This window comes from Branchiostoma lanceolatum, chromosome 1, assembly GCF_035083965.1.
Source record: "Branchiostoma lanceolatum isolate klBraLanc5 chromosome 1, klBraLanc5.hap2, whole genome shotgun sequence".
NCBI lineage: Eukaryota > Metazoa > Chordata > Leptocardii > Amphioxiformes > Branchiostomatidae > Branchiostoma > Branchiostoma lanceolatum.
This window is the reverse complement of record NC_089722.1, coordinates 5,681,558-5,699,052: the sequence shown is the minus strand read 5'-3', so window position 1 is coordinate 5,699,052 and position 17,495 is coordinate 5,681,558. Positions and strand designations below refer to the sequence as shown.

The following is a 17,495-nucleotide window of genomic DNA, read 5'->3' as shown; positions in this document are numbered from 1 at the left end:
TCTCAGTGTTTGAGCGAAAACAAAGGTCGTCCTCCAATATATCTTAATTGTCATACGTTGTATCTTCCAGGTCATTTCAACATAAACATGTTTTAGTTCTATCAATTTCTTTAATATAAGGTACGGGAGACCCTCATACAGTTTCTTATTATGTGCGTCAAAAATAAAACATTCTATACAGAAAGATATCGCACTTAGTTCACTCAAAAGAGAACACAGTTGAGAAAGATGAGATAAAACAGTGAACTACTCTGAACTGGCCCGGCCCCCTGCGTTTCCCGGCTGCGCGTTCCCCTAGAGCTCTCAGCCCCCAGTTGTAGCAGTGTCATGGCGTAGTGTGTCCGCTAGCTCTCATCATCGCACCCCCATCCCACCTCCCGCGCACCAAATCCCAGCAAAATCAAGCCAACCAACTTAAGGAGCAACTTTCCATTCCCCCGGAGCAAGTTTCTACCGCGTTTGAAGCGCAGGCTCATACATACTTGAGCCGAAATGCCTCCGACATCGTTAAAGGACGTGCTGCAGCCCGCCAGTTTGGGCTACACCCGGGTCCTGACCACCATCACTGTCGACGTCAATATCGACGACATAGGAAACGTCAGGATCGACTGTGTCCGAGAAGACAAGGACCTGGGCAACAAGAGAGCCCTGCTGCCCAAGAAAACATACTGGTAAGAAATTCGAAGTTTTTGAACTTAGCAAAAGTTTTATATTTGCAAAAACGTATTTGTACTAGTTTGCCTTAGTCACTGAGTTGATTGTGACTAACTGTAACTAAAGAAGAAAGGAACGTCAACTTAATTGTCACGAAACTAGACGAGAAAAATGAATTCTTATTGCTTCATCATCATTATCTAGCTTACAATTAATCAATGTATATTTCACAATAGTTTTGTGTACGTGCGTTCTCTGATACTATTCCTGTATTAGTTTCTATCGTTAAATCTAAAAAGAATTCAAGCTGACATTGCCAATTGTCCCTTGTCCGTCACCACTTGCAGTGGGATTAGAACAGAATGTAGTTTCTAAATTCTTGACATGAATTGATAAGAATATGCACGTATCACTTTAATCTAGTCTACTGTTTTGGGACTCTTGTTTGCCTTTTCAAATGATGCACATTGTATGATATCTTTGAACTTTGACTCACCTATGTGTCATTTGTAAGAAATTAGAACAAAATCTTTCACTCTACGACTATTTGCTTGCTGAAAGTTACCCGTTGAGACGTATCACATAATTGTATGGAACTAGTGTACTATATTACTCCTATCTTATCTGGATATGTACTTTGCGTGTTGTTGACAGTTTTGTGATACGGCCGTATCTATTTCCGCCGTACGATGACATGCCGTACATGGCAGGTGCCATTTGCGTCCTCCCGGTGAGGTCACCTCCGATCCGGGTGATAAATTTGTCTACGGCCCTCTTATGGCTGAGAGGCCGGGGTACAGATAACGTTCGACCATGTAACCATGTCTGTCTGTTGTAAGAGACCTCCAAACGCCACTGCCTTTTAAATGCTTTATAAAACGTGTTTCAAAATGCAATGATATGTCTGGCACTGTCACATGTTACACGTTCGCTGTTGCTAGTATCGATGCTAACTGACAATTGTAGAATGTTGGCGTTATTATCATCATAACTTTACAGCTTACTAAATTAGAGATGATATTCGTTTATGTAGTCATTTTCAGGCGTTCTAAATCTCCAGCCTACACCTCAATCAAAAGCTTTTCCAAAATCATGTTCCAGGTTGATTGCATAGCTGTCGTTGTCACGTTCGATGTTATAGTTAGCCGATCTGATCATCGGTTTACAGTATCGTTAGTGATAGTGTTAGAGAATAACGCCAAAAGTCCTATGAACGTTTATGTCTGACATAAGGTATTGCTACTAACGTTTTATTGCATTGCATTGCATTGCGAGAGTACACGTCGTAGAATAACACTAAAGCTCCATCGAAAGGAAAACCACAGCTGTCCTTGCCAAGGTCTCTCATAACATGATGATTTATGTGAAATTCAAAAAGACCAAGAGGTGTGTCTTTTATATGACCTATCATATTCTCGGTATCCATCACTCACTAGCATTAGTCGTATATATACGTTACATACATACTTTATCCACAGAAATGAATTCGTTCTACCACCACCTGCAATCCACATGAAGTGTAGTTACTTTAGTTGTTTATAGCTAGTGTAACCGTTTATTGTGATATTTGCTGGAAGAACGTAATCGGTTCTTGCCATCACACTGGTAAGGGTGACCTTCGCCCATGATATGTTAAACCAAAACCAAGCAAGAATATCGTCATGAATAAACGAATGGTTTTGATCAGCAATGAAGCTTTATTAATTATTTAAAGACTTTGTCGCTTTTGCCCTAAGTGTTGTTGTTGCTGATCACTTCCAGATCCAACAAAAGCCGAAAAGAATTCGACATCATAAAACGTTTAAAATCAGAATGTTTCATAACGAAGTAAGGTTCGAATTCTTCTCCTGTCGTTTTGGATTGCTTCACTTATCCCTGGTCAGGGCTGGACTATCAGTTTCGTCGCCTGGGCTAGGTTCTTCCTGCACAGACAGATTATCACCGAATTCTAGCATCTTGCACGTAATGAGCTCCAGAATCCGATGGGATGGGTTTCGGGGAGTTCCGACAACGTCACGAAATTTGATTTAACCCGATGTGCGTGCTGTCAGGAGACGTTATAGACTTACCCTTTCCAGGAACCGTAACTCTATATCCCGTACGGGTATCATATGTCGGTTCAGACGTAATATATAGGTATTTAAAGGACGTATCCATGGGCACTGTCAATGAAATGTGTGCAATGTAGGTCTGAAACAATTTAGAGGTAAACAACCTTTTGAAAAGAAGGATCCTAAGATACAATCTTATAGATGTTCGACAAACCAATATTTCACCACCTTTCCAAATACCTTCATCAAGGTGTAATGAACCTGTCGAAACGTGACGTTGTGGCAAAAATGCGGTCCCAAACGGAAAGAAGTAACAAAGTTCGTTAAGCAGTGGTGAAGGTAGCTGACAAGTCGTTGAAACGTAGGCCAGGCAAAGGCCAGACTTTCCAATAAGCTACTAGACTAATGAGAACATTCTTTATGTCCTTATGCCAAGTAGACCATAAAGAATGTATTGTTATTTGTATTGGATTGCAGACTGGGCGGTTCGTTGTTCTGGCCAAAGAATGTTTGCGTGCTTTCATAACTGGCCTACAGATGTTTATATTGTCATTCGATATTCTGGCATCATGTTACATCGAAAACAGGACAACAAATATCCATCCATATGAAGGATGGTCAATGCACCTTTGTTCGTTTCAAAGTTTATAAATATACTGAATATTCATCTGCGATAAAACGAAATGAATAATGATATTGCTATCACAGCTGCCTTCTCTGATCGCTGTATTTGGCCAAATTCTGGCCTGACTATAATTATAAACGATGACGCGTGTAGTTCGGTATTGAGGACTACAGCATCAGTAGTAGTAGCTTAATCTTTATTTATATGTGCAAGAAAGCAATGTTTATCTTAGTTTTGAGATTTTTCAATACCAACCTTGTCGTTGATCATTAGAACATGGCCTAATGTCATGAGAGAGGTAGCAAAAGAACTTCAGAAACGTTGGCGTGTATTCTATATCAGATATAAGTCCAATACCCATTGACTTACTAACCTGATTAAGCTATTGACTAAACTGATTAAGTCAAAAACCTGAAGAAAATTAGGGAACTGTTAATTGCTATTTCAAAATGAATCTTTGTAGACAACCTTATTGGTTCCTTTCACACCTCCAACAGAATTTAGTGGTTTGATGATAGTACAAATGAACCGATCAAATAATCTGTTTTCCTGCTTTTTACAGGACTGAGGAATACAGATGGAATAGACTTACGGTCGGATCGCCAGTGGAGAGAAGAAATTGGTCACTGAAGAGCATTGCAGAAGGGGTTGACGCCCCTGCAGAGGAGTACCTAAGGTACATAGAAGGAAGGGCAAGCCCCGAACCAGAAGAATCGGAGGCTGGGCCAGAAGTAGAGGCACCGGAGTCGACAGATGGAGAGAAGACAGACAGTGACGTAAGCTATCCCATTCCTGAAATCAACAGCCTTGACACAGCAGTCGAGGCTGATGAGACATTCAGTTCTGAAGAGGAAGAGGATCGACTACCCGCTCCTCCACCTAGGGTTGACAGTGTAACCACCAAACAGGACAAACAACCAGACGAGACAGTCGCAGAAACAGACAATGCGTCAGATGGAACACATCCAGAAGATGCAGAAGAACTAGAAGTAGAAGAGGTGGTACTACGAATAGTAGAACCATTGGACGAGATCTCCTTAAGGAAGTCTGAAGAAGTATGCGCACTACCACCAGAATCCCCCGACATCATACAAGACACTTCCGTTGAATACACCATCATTCCAGAAGCAGGTTCAGATCAGCAAGTAGAAGAAGATGCAGATGTAGACAAAGATGCATCTGATGAGGATCAAGAAGAAGTAGATGATGTCCCGTTGAAATCCCCGACTAAAAGAGTGCGTTTTAATCCTGAAGCAATATATGTAACCACCACCGTTGAAGAAGCTGTAGATGAAGAAGGTGTGTCTTTGTCACCAATCCCTGAAGAAGACACAACCCCGGGGAAGCAGATTAAAGAACCTGACACAACTCGTGAAGAAGGTAAGGACGCTGATAGTGATGCCGACGATGAAACACAAGATACCCAAATATCAGTAGAAGTAGACGTGCACGTCTCAGCAGACAAGGAAGCTGAAGAGGACGAAGAGCGACCTGATGCACCTCTTGCAGAGGAAGAGATTCTCACCGATGACGAAGCAACAGGATCAACAGCGGACGACAAGGAAGAACTTCAAACAGAAGATGCAGAAGAAGATGAACACAAGGAAGAAGAGAGTGGGCCTTCTACAGAAGAAGCCCACGAAAGCGAAGACGAAGCTGATGAAAAGGAGCAAGACGAGGAGGGAGGAGAGCCTCAAGCTCCAGATGAGAAAGCTTCGATAGAAGAGGAAGAACCACCGCAGGAGGATGAAACTGCACAGGAAGAAGAAGCAGTCTTGGATGAATCGGATGTCTCTTCCGTTCCCAGGGAATCACTTGGGGAGGAAGAGCTTCAGGTAACGAGAAAGTTTGAATCGATTGTTAGATACTAGATCACACACAGTTTTAGGGAATATTTGTGTTGAACATTCGTATAGCCACCATCATTAGCATTGGCAACATCTTTTACAGCTGGAGCTTAACTGCAACCTTAGGTAAAATGGCAAGTGACAATATTACCTACCCTTGGCTCCAAAGAATCTATGGTCCAGGGTAAATAGACTGCGAAAGACAAAAGGCTTTTCAGGCTAGATTAAATTTGTTTTAAAAGGGCGCTCGGGGCCCAGCTGCTCTTCTTATATGACCATTATCCTTGGTTTACAGTATGGAGGTCCGGTAATGACCCGCAAGGCAAAATTCCTGCCAATGTCAATGATGGAAATGTTTACACGTTAGAGGGTCCAAAAAGTCATCCCAGCTGCTGTCTAGGACGTGCTTGGAAAGCAACCGAACTGTCCCTCTATAGAGGAGAGGGCCATGCCCTTGGCAGTTGAATGTTACTCTGAAGAGGGCGTATTTAGACAGGCATTTCTTCAGGTCTTCAGTACTCCGACCTCCTTTGTGATAACCTTACTAAGGTTGTTGTGTGATAGCGGTATTGATCGTGAGTGATTGTGTTTCATAAAGAGTGTTCATCCTTATACCTAAAAAAAGAAAGAAGAAAGAAACAGAAAAGCCAAAGCCAAACGATATTTCTGACACACATATGTGGTTCTTCGCACCAAATACTTTCCTGTGGTAGTATATATCTAATCCTAGGTCTGCTTTGCTGTCAGTTTGCTCTCAATAACCTTTGCGTTTTCAGCTTTGATCTTATTGCTTTGACGTTAACACCGGCCCTTTAGCCCCGAATCTCTTCTAATACCATAAATCCTTCTCTCACAAATCCCTCACTAAAATAAACCCTCCCATCTGCTCACTTCACTCAGCCATCTGTCCTGACATGCGTCACACCTAAAACCGTTCCTAAACGTCACAGAGTCCCAGCCAATCCTACAACTCCCCGTCCTTATATGGGCCCTCATTTTCATTTTTGCCATTACGAAAGTGTGTCCATTTTGACATATCAATCTAAAAGCTAGTTTCCTGATAACATTGTGTCATTGAAGACTTTGTTAAATCATAATCATATGTGAATATCGAAACATGCATTTTTGAATAAAATGGACACACTTTTGTAGCAAAAATGCGAAATCTTAAAAAAAAACAGTATGTGATCTCGGCATTCCTGACTCCTTTTAACGTCTTGGAATGTCGTGATCACAACTTGTATCAGGCACTGATATCCGATGACTGGGACCTGCTAACTTACGACGAGCCTGATGATGATGACTATCCCCCGCTGAACAACGGCTACTGCCCACCAAAGTCGCCAGTGGGAGGGCAGGTAACAAAGGCATCTGCAGAAGCATTACACACCCTAACGCTTGAAAACGCCTGTATTCTGTTTCAACCTGTATGGTTGACATATGCTGGTTTCGACACCATGTGTATACATCAATGAGTGTACTACCTACTATGCAACACCCTAGTGTACTCAGAAATTTGATGTTTTTTTTTCAATTTTTTAGTCAATTAAGATCAGTTGAAGAAAGTAAATGATACCGAAACAATAAGGTATACCCGACATTTTACATGGAATGAAAAGAGCTCGAGTTGATGCATTCAATAATTACTGTATCAGCAAATTTAAGGGAGAAACTGGATATGAATAATCTTTTGTATATGTTTTGACATTGAATCATTATTTTTGGACGCTTGTACATGGCATCTTCCCGACATCCTGTATCACTGATTACCCAAAAACTATCTTCAGTGTTACGAGAAAATTATGTTGTGGTCAAAGTTTAATGTTATCATGGTTGATGAAACGTTGCAATATGCATATGCATGTGTATGAAATTGACAGACACAGGAAATGTTATTGTATCGGTGCCTTATTCTTTTGGTCTTGTTCTAGGTTGCTGAACCCGTTGTCGTCGAGTTTGACGAGTCATATGCAGAGGTGCTGAAAAAGGTAAGCTACGATGCAGTTTATCAATCGTATAGCATACCTACGAAGATACATAGATATTTTATAAGTTTCTTTTAGACACATGATATGGGTAGATGCGTCCCGTCCCTGTTTTAAATTCCAAATTTTAGAAATTCAATTTCTAAACTTTACATTCAAGCAGATATAGATTTACTCTGTCTTCTGGAATGTCAATCGAATTGGTATCATCATTTGTTTACTCTCAAATGTGGCCTTAGGCACCTCCTCCAGATGCAGAGGAAGAAGCCTCTGCAGAGGAGGAGGCCTCTCCTGAAGATGAAGCCACTCCAGATACCGAAACACCACAAGAGGATGAAGCTCCGTCAGAGGAGGAGGCCACTTCGGAGGATAAAGTTCCTCTGGAGGACGAACCCGCTGATACAGATACGAAGGAAGATGATAGTCCATCCATGGGTCCCGACGACACTCCAAAAGAAGAGGTATGGATGCTTTCTCACTGGTATTTGCATGCAGCCGTTCTAGCCGTTGTTGATCACCAACAATCTCTGTACTTTAGTATATCAGCAGATAATGACTAATTGTTTTGCACAGGAATCCGAATCAGAAGAGGAGAACAAAGCACCACAAGCAGACGAACCAGAGGAAGAGGAAGACATCAAATCCTTAGAAGCCACACCATCTCCAAAAGAAGAGGTACTGTAAAAATGATTCATTGATTTTTCGTCGAGTATCTTCAGATTGACGTCAAGGCACTAATCTTCAATGAATATGAATTTCTTTCAACATTGAGTCAGTTATTGCATTGTTTCTCTTAGAGTCTGTGTAAACATGATTTTTCGACGCACAGATATCTACTCCGGATGACGAAAATGATCAGGAATCCGAAGAAGAAGAAAAGAGTCAACCACCTTCTGACGAACAACCTAAAGAAGACGAGGATGACCCTCAGGTAAAAAGTAGAAGCCATGAAACTAGACAAGTAAAACTTTGCACAGTGCAAGAGAATGGCCGTACCATACGTGATTTTAAAGCTTCTTACTGACATTTTGGTCCAGAGTGCTTTGTTTCGTCAGAGCTAACGCGTTTTTCTGGATCTGTATTTTTGCCAGTATTTTTACAACCGGATGTTGTTCTACTGGATGACCAGCGGAACGTCGTTGGTGACAGCTAGGTATTCTGACAATGCAAGTTGACGATACTTTTTTTGCACGAAGATACTCTCGAAGCAGATCTTGGGAGGAATGATCTCAATTTGTTGTGACTGCACCGTTTCTTAAAGCAGAGAACTGACTACCAAAGACACGGTGCAGTTATGATCTTCCTTCCCAAGATCTACTTAGAGAGTAGTAGACTAGCGGTCTCTATACTGCTGGAAAGAACATTTGGAACGGGAGGAATTTTACGTGCACTTTGCTTTTCCATTGTTACATGGTTACATTTGCAATGGAAAACTAACGGTTACAATTGCCAGTCGAACGGTGATGCCATGGAAGTACCGTGTTTTGTTTTGTTTCATGGCATGTGATCACTTTGCAATGTGTTTCCATTTCACTTAGTCATCCCTAGTTCATTACTCGTTTTTATATGGTAGAAATGACATTCTCTTACAAAGGATTAAAGTAATGACCTGTCCATACGATATGCCTGGTGTAATTTCTCCAACGGTCGTGGACCCAGCCCGTGCTTGTTATAACCAAACGGGTTGTCGGTATCATTTGCACATGTCATGTTCTTGAACGTTAACCTCCTTTGACAAACTACCGCAACATGATCCTGAACTACGTGCATCCAGGCAGGTTATCCCAGATCCTAATCCTCGAATTCGAAGCACCCTTTGCATGTTATCAATCTACAATGATGGTGGAAGACTTTGCCAAATCAGACTTGCGAAATTGAAAACTAAAGACTATCAGATATCTGGCACACCCACAGGACGACGATCTCAAACATACTAGTATTACATCGCCAGCCCATAAAAGAAAAAAATACAACTTATATTTCATTTGTAGTAGTCTGCCAAATCGATATCGTCCAGCTGTCGTCTGCTGTATTAAAACAATCACGAATCTGCCATGTCAACATGCAAATCACCATGTCCAAACGAGAAATATAAAATATGTACCAAAAGAAGGTGGAAGTATTTCACTTGTGATCACTGGTGTCTATCTCAAATGTCGTGAACAAATGTCGAGACGATTTTGTTCAGTCTTGACAAACCACCATCGTTGTGATTTGATACGATAACCATCTTAAAACCCCTCGAAACAACCCGTCATACGTAAACCAAACAACCCTTCGTGGAAGCAGGAATCGAATTCCGATGAGTGGGACCTGTCAGATTATGAAGCCGGAGAGGACGACTTTCCTCCTCTCAGGAGCTATAGACCCCCCAAGTCGCCGATTGGAGGGAAGGTAAACGTCAGAATAAATCAAACTGAACGTCCCGATTTAGGTTTGTCGGTGAAGAACTGTGAGGGTAAATGTTAACATAGTACCAAATCCCTGAACAAAAAACTTACACGGACCTTTGAAAGAGACATTTACATACTGTATGTAAAGATACCATTGATTGGTTAATCACCGTTGCCCTAACAAATAGATTACATTATCATCTTAAAGCCGTGCTCGGAGTACTATGTCACAAGATATGGGTTGAAACCAAGACCTATAAGGCATGCAAATAATTGAAAAAGAGATTCGATTCGTCGGACCGTCTCTAGTTTATACCTATAACGTTCCAGAACTTAATGTTGACGCTTTCGAAGCGAGCCATAATCTAAACTGCTCTTAGAATGTTTATTGCTACTGGACATAATGGTACCTTTAATTCAGATATGGTTATCTGTGTCTTTCAACTGACTTTAACTTATAATCGACTACCTTCCGTGTGTTGACATTTCTATTGTTATTTCCAGCCGACAGAGCCCGTTGCCGCAGAGTTCGTGGAATCATTCGCTGCCGTCGTTACAAAGGTGAGACAAGTTTTAAACTTGGTCCTTTCCGTACTTAATTTGAACTCAAATAGTGTCCCTTTAAATGACTGTCTATGCACGGCGTCAGCAATGAGTCCTACACCATCCTTTGATTACGTATTCAGTGAAGCCAGGTATTATTTGTTCATTTGACATTTACTGTAATTACATTTGTAGCAGAGATACTATAGTTTTTATGATTCTAAATCATGATATTATATCAAGGTTGATATCTGTTTGTCATTTCAGCCACCGCCGGTCGTTGAAGAGGCCGTAGAAGAAGCCGAGCCAGTAGAGTCGATTCCCTCTACACAAGACTCAGAGCAGGCAGAAGACGATTTGCCTGAAAAGGAGGAAGAACAAGAAGAGAGTCCGTCAGAGGAGCATGCGGTTCCCGATATCTCACCTGAAGAGGAAGAAGGCGAAGAGTCGTCTAAAGACGATAAAGACGACAGTGACACTGAACCGCAAGACACCGTCACTGAACAAAAAGACGAAGATCTACCAGTCAGTGATGGTGCTGCCTCTGATGATGAGGCGGTCATGGGTCCGTCAGAAGTGACGGAAGGCGATGACAAAGCAGATGATGAAGAAGACATCGACGGTGGAAGCTTAGAAGCCGTAAGAGGCGATACGCCTACGGACGAAGACCTATCTGAGAAGGCAGACTTCGAGTCGTCGGAGAAAACGGAAGGCGAAGACAGTGCAGGTGCTGACACGAGTTCTGTTGGCAGCACTGAGCATGACCTGAAGAAAGACAACAAATCAGACGAAGTTGTGTGTGACCCATCAGCCGAGACATCTGCTGATGACCTACCAACAGAAGAAGCAGAAGGCGGTAGCGAATCATCAGCCACTGACAACATTAAAGTGGAGAAAGAAACATCTGCAGATGAGTCAGGCGAAGAAACAATTACATCAGATCACGAAGCCACCGAAGACGATACTGAAGAGTCAGTCAAAGAGGAAGACAACAAAAGAAGCCTGTTACAGCGACAAAAGGCAATGTCAAAAGGCGAATCCGTCGAGAGCCAAGAATCAGCTTCTTCAGCTGATACCAGCGAGAAAGCTGCTGCCTCGAAAACACCAACCACACACCCCTCTACAGACGAGCCAGAACATCACGATGACGTAAAAGCTAACGATGACATCCCAGAAGAAGACGAGCAAACGGGTGATGATGATGGCGAAGCTTTGAATAAAGTACAGGATGCGGGGATGCCAAAGACAAGTGGAACCAAAAGCCAAGACTCGTCTGACAGTGAGGATGACAGTAGCTCTAAGATCCAACCACAAGCACTAGCCACAGGTGAGTCAACACCAAGGGATGATACGAAAGAACAGTGTGAGTTTGCTGTAACAAGCGCAGATCGTGAATATCAACCTAACACGGGGGCTTCAGATGAGGGAAACAAAGAGTGCAGTGATGGTCATTGTTATAGCGAGCCGCTGGCAGTGTCTTTACCACACAGTGAAATGCCATGCCCTGAGCAAGATACAGGAAGGCTCAGGGTGCTGCCGTGGGCTAGATGGGAGAAGATTGACGACACATCACCACGGACAGTACGGCGCAGACCACCATCACTCGAACTCGAAGCACCTGTCGATGAGGCGACGTCGGAAGAAACATCGCCGATACAACAGAGTGCTGAGCCAATGGACATAAAGGTTGTGTGTCCTGCTACAGTGTCAGAAGGTAGTGATAGTGCTGGTGGCGATAACAGTTCTGCTTCTTTTAATGCCAACTTACCCGCTTCTAAGGAAATGCAATTCTGCGCTTATAGTGATACTGGTAACGAATCTGCCGAAGAGTATCTTACCCCACTTGGACGGCCTTTGCCTCGCAGCCCACGATTTGAAAGTCTCTCTACTCTCTTGCAGGAGGCCAATGAGTCGACGCCGAGGAGGTGCTCAACATCGTCGACCGATTCATCAGAGGGAGAAGAAGAGGAGGAAGAAGCGATTTCTTCTGGTGACGAAGAGGGTGAGTTTGACGTGCCAGAGAGAACAGAGTCTCCAGAAGACAGGATGACACGCACAGACGCGTGGGCTACCTCGGGCGGAACCGTGTACATAGGCGCAGCTACTAGAATGGTAAGGAAGCAGCTGCCGGATATTCCCGAACACAGCCGGGAAGACGACTCTGACGCCTCCGACGACGATAACCAGCAAGACGAAGTAGAGAGACCGAGGCAAAGTGCAAAGCTAGCAGATTCACGCAGCAGTGAGTATGATAGGCATCATGAAGAACGGGAAAGTTCTGACGAATCAGACGACGACTTAGACGATGAAGAACTACATTATCTCGACAACGACGATGAAGAGCAGGTTATGTTGGTTGAGGAAAGCGTACCTGAGGGTAACCCGCTGTACTTGCGACAAATTCACGGAGAAACGTACACTCAAGAGCAAACAATCAGGAAGGACGATACGTCTTCAGATGATTCGGAGGACGAAGACAAACGGCAGGCTGACGTTGTGAGGGAACACGACCGGCTTTTAGAATTACAGGAGGATCTTTTCGAGAAAGACAGTTTGGATGATGTAGACTATCACGTGACATCTTCTGAAGTGCTAAGAGAAGGTGAGGGCCAATCAAACATGTCTGTAACAGAACCGACCGATTACCGGTGTGACGACAGGCAGGATGACGAGCTGATGGCCTTTGAACAAGTAGACCCTTCAAATGCCAATGAAATCCTGTTGGCGTCCGAGGGTCCAGGTGAGGATATGGATTCTGACCATGAAGAATTTCAGGTGACCGTGTCAGAGGAACATCTGGCAGACACATCCACACAACACCTTATTGTCATAACAAAAGATACAGACAAAAAGGAGGAAGATCGTTTCGAAGAAAAGACCTCTATGGACTCATTTGAGAGTTCCGGGCCGTCCACTGAAGGCAGTTCAGACATGTCTGGCGACGAGGCTTCTAACAAAAAGGAGCGACGACGCAGGCGAAAATACGGTGCACAGCGATCTTTCACGGAAGCTATTCACCACGATCCCGATAGTCCAACATACATTTCTCGAATGCAATTTCAGTTCCAGCAATCTCAAACAACAGAATCAGAGCAGGATCTGGAGGGTTTTCCAGCAGAGCAAGAGTGCACACCAACACAGGAAAATATTCCTTTCGATTTAGTGACAGGAACAAGTCAACAACGCGAACAGATGTGTGTTGATGAAGATCAAACCAATGAGGACGGCACAGGAATAACAGTGCAAGAGTCTGGGGCTGAATCTGTGGGTTACAAAGATCAAGAAGACGATACCTTTGATCAAACTACAGTACATCGAGTAATGGATGCAAACACGGATTCAGATGAAGTTCGTGCTGTGTCATCTGATGTACCTCGTGACGATGACCGGAGAAGATCGGCAGAATACACAGATTCTTCTGATTCAGAGAGCGATACCGACTCCTCAGAATCGGAAACGTCTGCAGACTCCATCCTTGCCTCACCTGGTAACGGTGGGTCGGGCTCGCCTGGTGGACAATACCGGGCTCCAAAGTCAACAGTCCCTGTGACGTCTTACTACGTAACATCAGGCGTTCCATTCACCATGGACCCAACGACGTCAGAACACGTAGAGATCCCACCCATGCCGACGTCACCAAGACACAGTTGGGGTATGCAGGCAAACTACAGCTTTGAGGAACATCAGCCTGTTACCACAGGGCTGCTGACTCCCATCATCAACGGTCACATCCCCGTGGTCAAGCACCACGTACAGTACGATGACCTGAAGCGGCCGATAATACCGATCTTGTTGGACATTGGCGACAAGCTTAGCCCCGAATACTCCGGCGAAACAAAAACAGCAGAGACAAGCAACGAAAGGGAAATGTTGTCTCCGTCGCCGTACGACAATCTTTTAGAATCAGACCTAGCTGAAGGGGAGGCTCAGGAAGGTCTGAGTGTAGAGAGTCTACAGGCGATGAGTTGTCGCTGCATCGCTCCGCCACCAGACCGAAAACCATTCGAGTCACCGTCCGAAGAACTAGAACTTCCACCCAACCCTGACTTTGAACCGATGGACTGTCTCTGCACCAATCCCCACAAGGAAGCCAGGGTGGTATGGTCACCAAAACTCAGTCCGCGACATTCGCCGCAGAACGTTGAACGATGTTACGAAGCCATTTCGAACACGCTAGCCACCAGCAGGCATAACTATGTCGAGAGCAGGAGGCGGGAGCAAGACGCTGAAGACGAAAAAACTGTCCTGAATCAAAGCCAGTCATTACATGGCGACGATTCAGTCGGGGATTTGCCTGAGGACAGGACTGTTACAATGTTGCAGTTCGATATGGAGGACGATGGGTCGTCTGAAACATCGTCCCCGCTTAGCGTCCATTCTACCCGCCTGGGAAGTCCGCCAATACTTGAGGAGGAACTCGATGATAGTCCTGCATTTTCCCCAACGCGGCAGACGCTTGACACCTTTATCCCTGTATCTCCACCCGTCAGTGAAATCAGGCATCCCGGCATCACCCAGGATGCAATCCGTGCCCCAAGCGCTCGCAAATTCGCAGGAGCGGAAGACTCTATGACTTCAGTACAAACCCCAACGTCACACAGAGACAATGAGCTTAAAACGCCGACAGGGTCACTAGTCTTTCCTTATGACAAAATTCACGGACCCTACCCTCCACCAGATCAGCCAAGTTTTGTAACCCCAGACAGAAGAACGCAGGTAAAACGGAAGAGACCATCTGATGATGTTCAGGGTACAAGTCCTCGTCCTTCATACACGTCACCGGTAAGACCGCGGGCAGATTCTCCTGCAGAGAAATGTTTGTCTCCCACTGACCATCAACCTAAAAAAGCTTCTCCGTCTAAGATACCAGACGATTTTCCTAAGCTGTGCACCGGAAAAGTTCGGTCCATGGTTAACAAATGGGAAGAGATAGTGAAGCATGAACCACCAAAAAGTCCTCTAAGTTCTCCCAGCACACCAGAAATCCCCAGATACGGGGAACGGGATGTAATTTCTCCGCCGTTCAGTCACCACGGCTCTTCGCCTTACTACATGTCAAGGAGAAGAACGGTTTCCGAAGAAGAAAGATCGCCAGAGGGCGCTGCAGCCACGCAGCAGAAGGTGCCAAAGCACAACGTTGATGTGTCTGCCAGACGACCACTTCATGGTTCCCAGATCCCCACTGATGAAGAGGAGGAGTGCATGATTACCGCAACAGAATACGGTGTTCCGTTACAACCAGCCAGTCACGAAGACGACGCTGAAAAAGTCTTGGTGTATGGTTATGAAGTCGAGTGGGATATTCCGCGGTTGCAGGTCTGCCTCAGCCCGCTAGAGGGCTTCGATGATGAGGACAGTGAGTTCAGTGATGATGTCACTATCAGTAGTCTGACGGAAACGGATGGAGAAGGTGGAGTGTCTGCATCGTTGTCGTCTCTGGAGGAGTACATCCTCGATCCAGCCCGCATACTCGGTAAAGCGTCCAGCTTCACAGAGCTGCCCATGAGTCCGGTAGAGGAAGAAGAGGAAAGTCCAGCGGAGGACAGCGCGCAGGGCAGCAGCAACACGTACGTCAAGTACATCCTTTGAGGCATTTGAAACATGAGGAAGAACTAACGAGGGAATGGAATTCGTGAGGGTGTGTTGGGGGGTCTCATCATTGATCAACGAAATACCCCTTTCACATCCTCTTCCGCACCGCTATCCTTTATCATTATGTTCAGTATGCTCCTACTGAATTAAACCCCTGCATGCTCTACCCCCTATTTGTCATGTCCTTTAACGCTAAGTGTAGACCAGCAATATATTTTATTGAAAATTAAAAAAGAGAACTACTGAAAGAAACTTATACCGCTAAGAAAAAACAAGATAAAACGAAGTATAACCAAGTACAAAAGCAATGACTGGGGGCTCGTGTGTTTCGGTGTGTATTGTTATGCCGTACACCTTTTTAAAACAGAAAACTACGAGAAAAAAATGTAAGTCTAACTTTCAGCATGTGTTATTCTGCTCCCTTCTCTGATAGGAAAGAGGCGCTAAGTTCCCATAGCGTGTGGGAAAGGTTGGGCGTACTGGAGACCCCATGCCCTTATTTCTGCCAAATGTGGCTGCCGATGCTGAAATATCACCTGCTGGATTTCCAGTAGAAAAGGCAGACGTGCACAACAAACACGCTGGACAAAAAAAGTGCCCCGAACCCACGAGAGGAGTTTTACATGGAGAAGGAGTTACTGAGTGGGTGTAGGAACTTTTTAAGTAGCTAAAGATATAGGTTATGGCAAGGACAGGGTGACAATTTAGGTACGCCCAATTTGTGGTGGACATTTTCGGTTCTGAGAACTTACATCAAGATTGTGTACAGGACTGGATAACGCTGTGTAGATTGGTGAGCGATAAGTGTATATCTAAGAAAGACAGAAGGGGGTTCCAAAAGAATTCAGCACATGCAGAAAAAACGCTGAGATTCTAGGACCTTTTTAAAGCTTTATAGAGGCTTTCGTCACATTCGTGCGTTTTCCTCTACCATATCCGTAATAAAGACACGCCATGACACTTATTATTACCGTAGTTTGAGTCGTTATTTTTCCAGCAAAATTGAGTTCTGTTCTCAGCCAAAAATTTCTTTCTGCCACAAAACCCCCGCCATTAATACGTTATGTATGCATGCTTCTGGTAGGAGACCAACGTCATGTAGTGTATCTATTTAGGAGGGGTGAGATAGTTGTATGACATAGGGGAAATAGGTCGATGAAAAGATGAAGTATCGAAAGAGGAAGGTAAAACAAATGGAGAGAATCAAAGGATTAAGAAAGGCGAGGAAAGTAATAACGAGGACGAAGCAATGGTTGTATGGTATTCATAGATGAAGATAGGTACAGATACATTTCTTGACCTCTACAGTAGCATGCATAAAACAACGGACATGATGACGCAGAGAGCTAGCACAGCAGCAACTAAAGGTAGTGACGTAAAAAAATAAAGAAACTCTTAAGTTTGTGTTTGAAAAGAGTAGTTGGTGTTTCTTGTTACCATAGATACAGACTGTTGTCTTTATTGCATGTAGATTTTGACTAAAGGTAGTTTCTTTACTAACATGTTTTAGAATAGACACTAGGTCTCTTTTTCAGCATCTTACAAAATTTTGTGAACACGTCCACAAAATTTCCAATTCTGAAACTGTTTTCTTTCAGTTACCATTTGACAAGAGAAACAACGGTTAGATCTAATGTAAGACATTCCAACAAACTGTTAAAATGATTCCCATGAGAACGAAAACAAAATGTTTGAGAAAACAATGGAGACAGTGGCACGATTTCGGTAAGTTCAGAGGTCAACAATCTAAACAGCGATATTTTCCACACTGTCCATACTTAAGAGTCATTTTGTTTTACATCTTC

The 17,495-nt window shown here is 43.9% G+C and overlaps 1 protein-coding gene across 1 annotated transcript; it reads left to right on the top strand.

Annotated features, from left to right (window-relative positions):
• The first annotated feature begins 294 nt into the window (after positions 1-294).
• On the top strand, positions 295-17,104 carry LOC136430842 (uncharacterized). The gene is made up of 12 exons (XM_066421880.1): positions 295-671; positions 3,893-5,165; positions 6,425-6,535; positions 7,109-7,165; positions 7,402-7,623; positions 7,736-7,837; positions 7,992-8,093; positions 8,254-8,328; positions 10,060-10,116; positions 10,366-11,784; positions 11,998-15,665; positions 16,124-17,104. Exons 1-12 carry the CDS (start codon positions 493-495, stop codon positions 16,242-16,244), a joined length of 7,386 nt encoding a protein of 2,461 aa, XP_066277977.1. The 5' UTR covers positions 295-492; the 3' UTR covers positions 16,245-17,104.
• Positions 17,105-17,495: the final 391 nt, after the last annotated feature.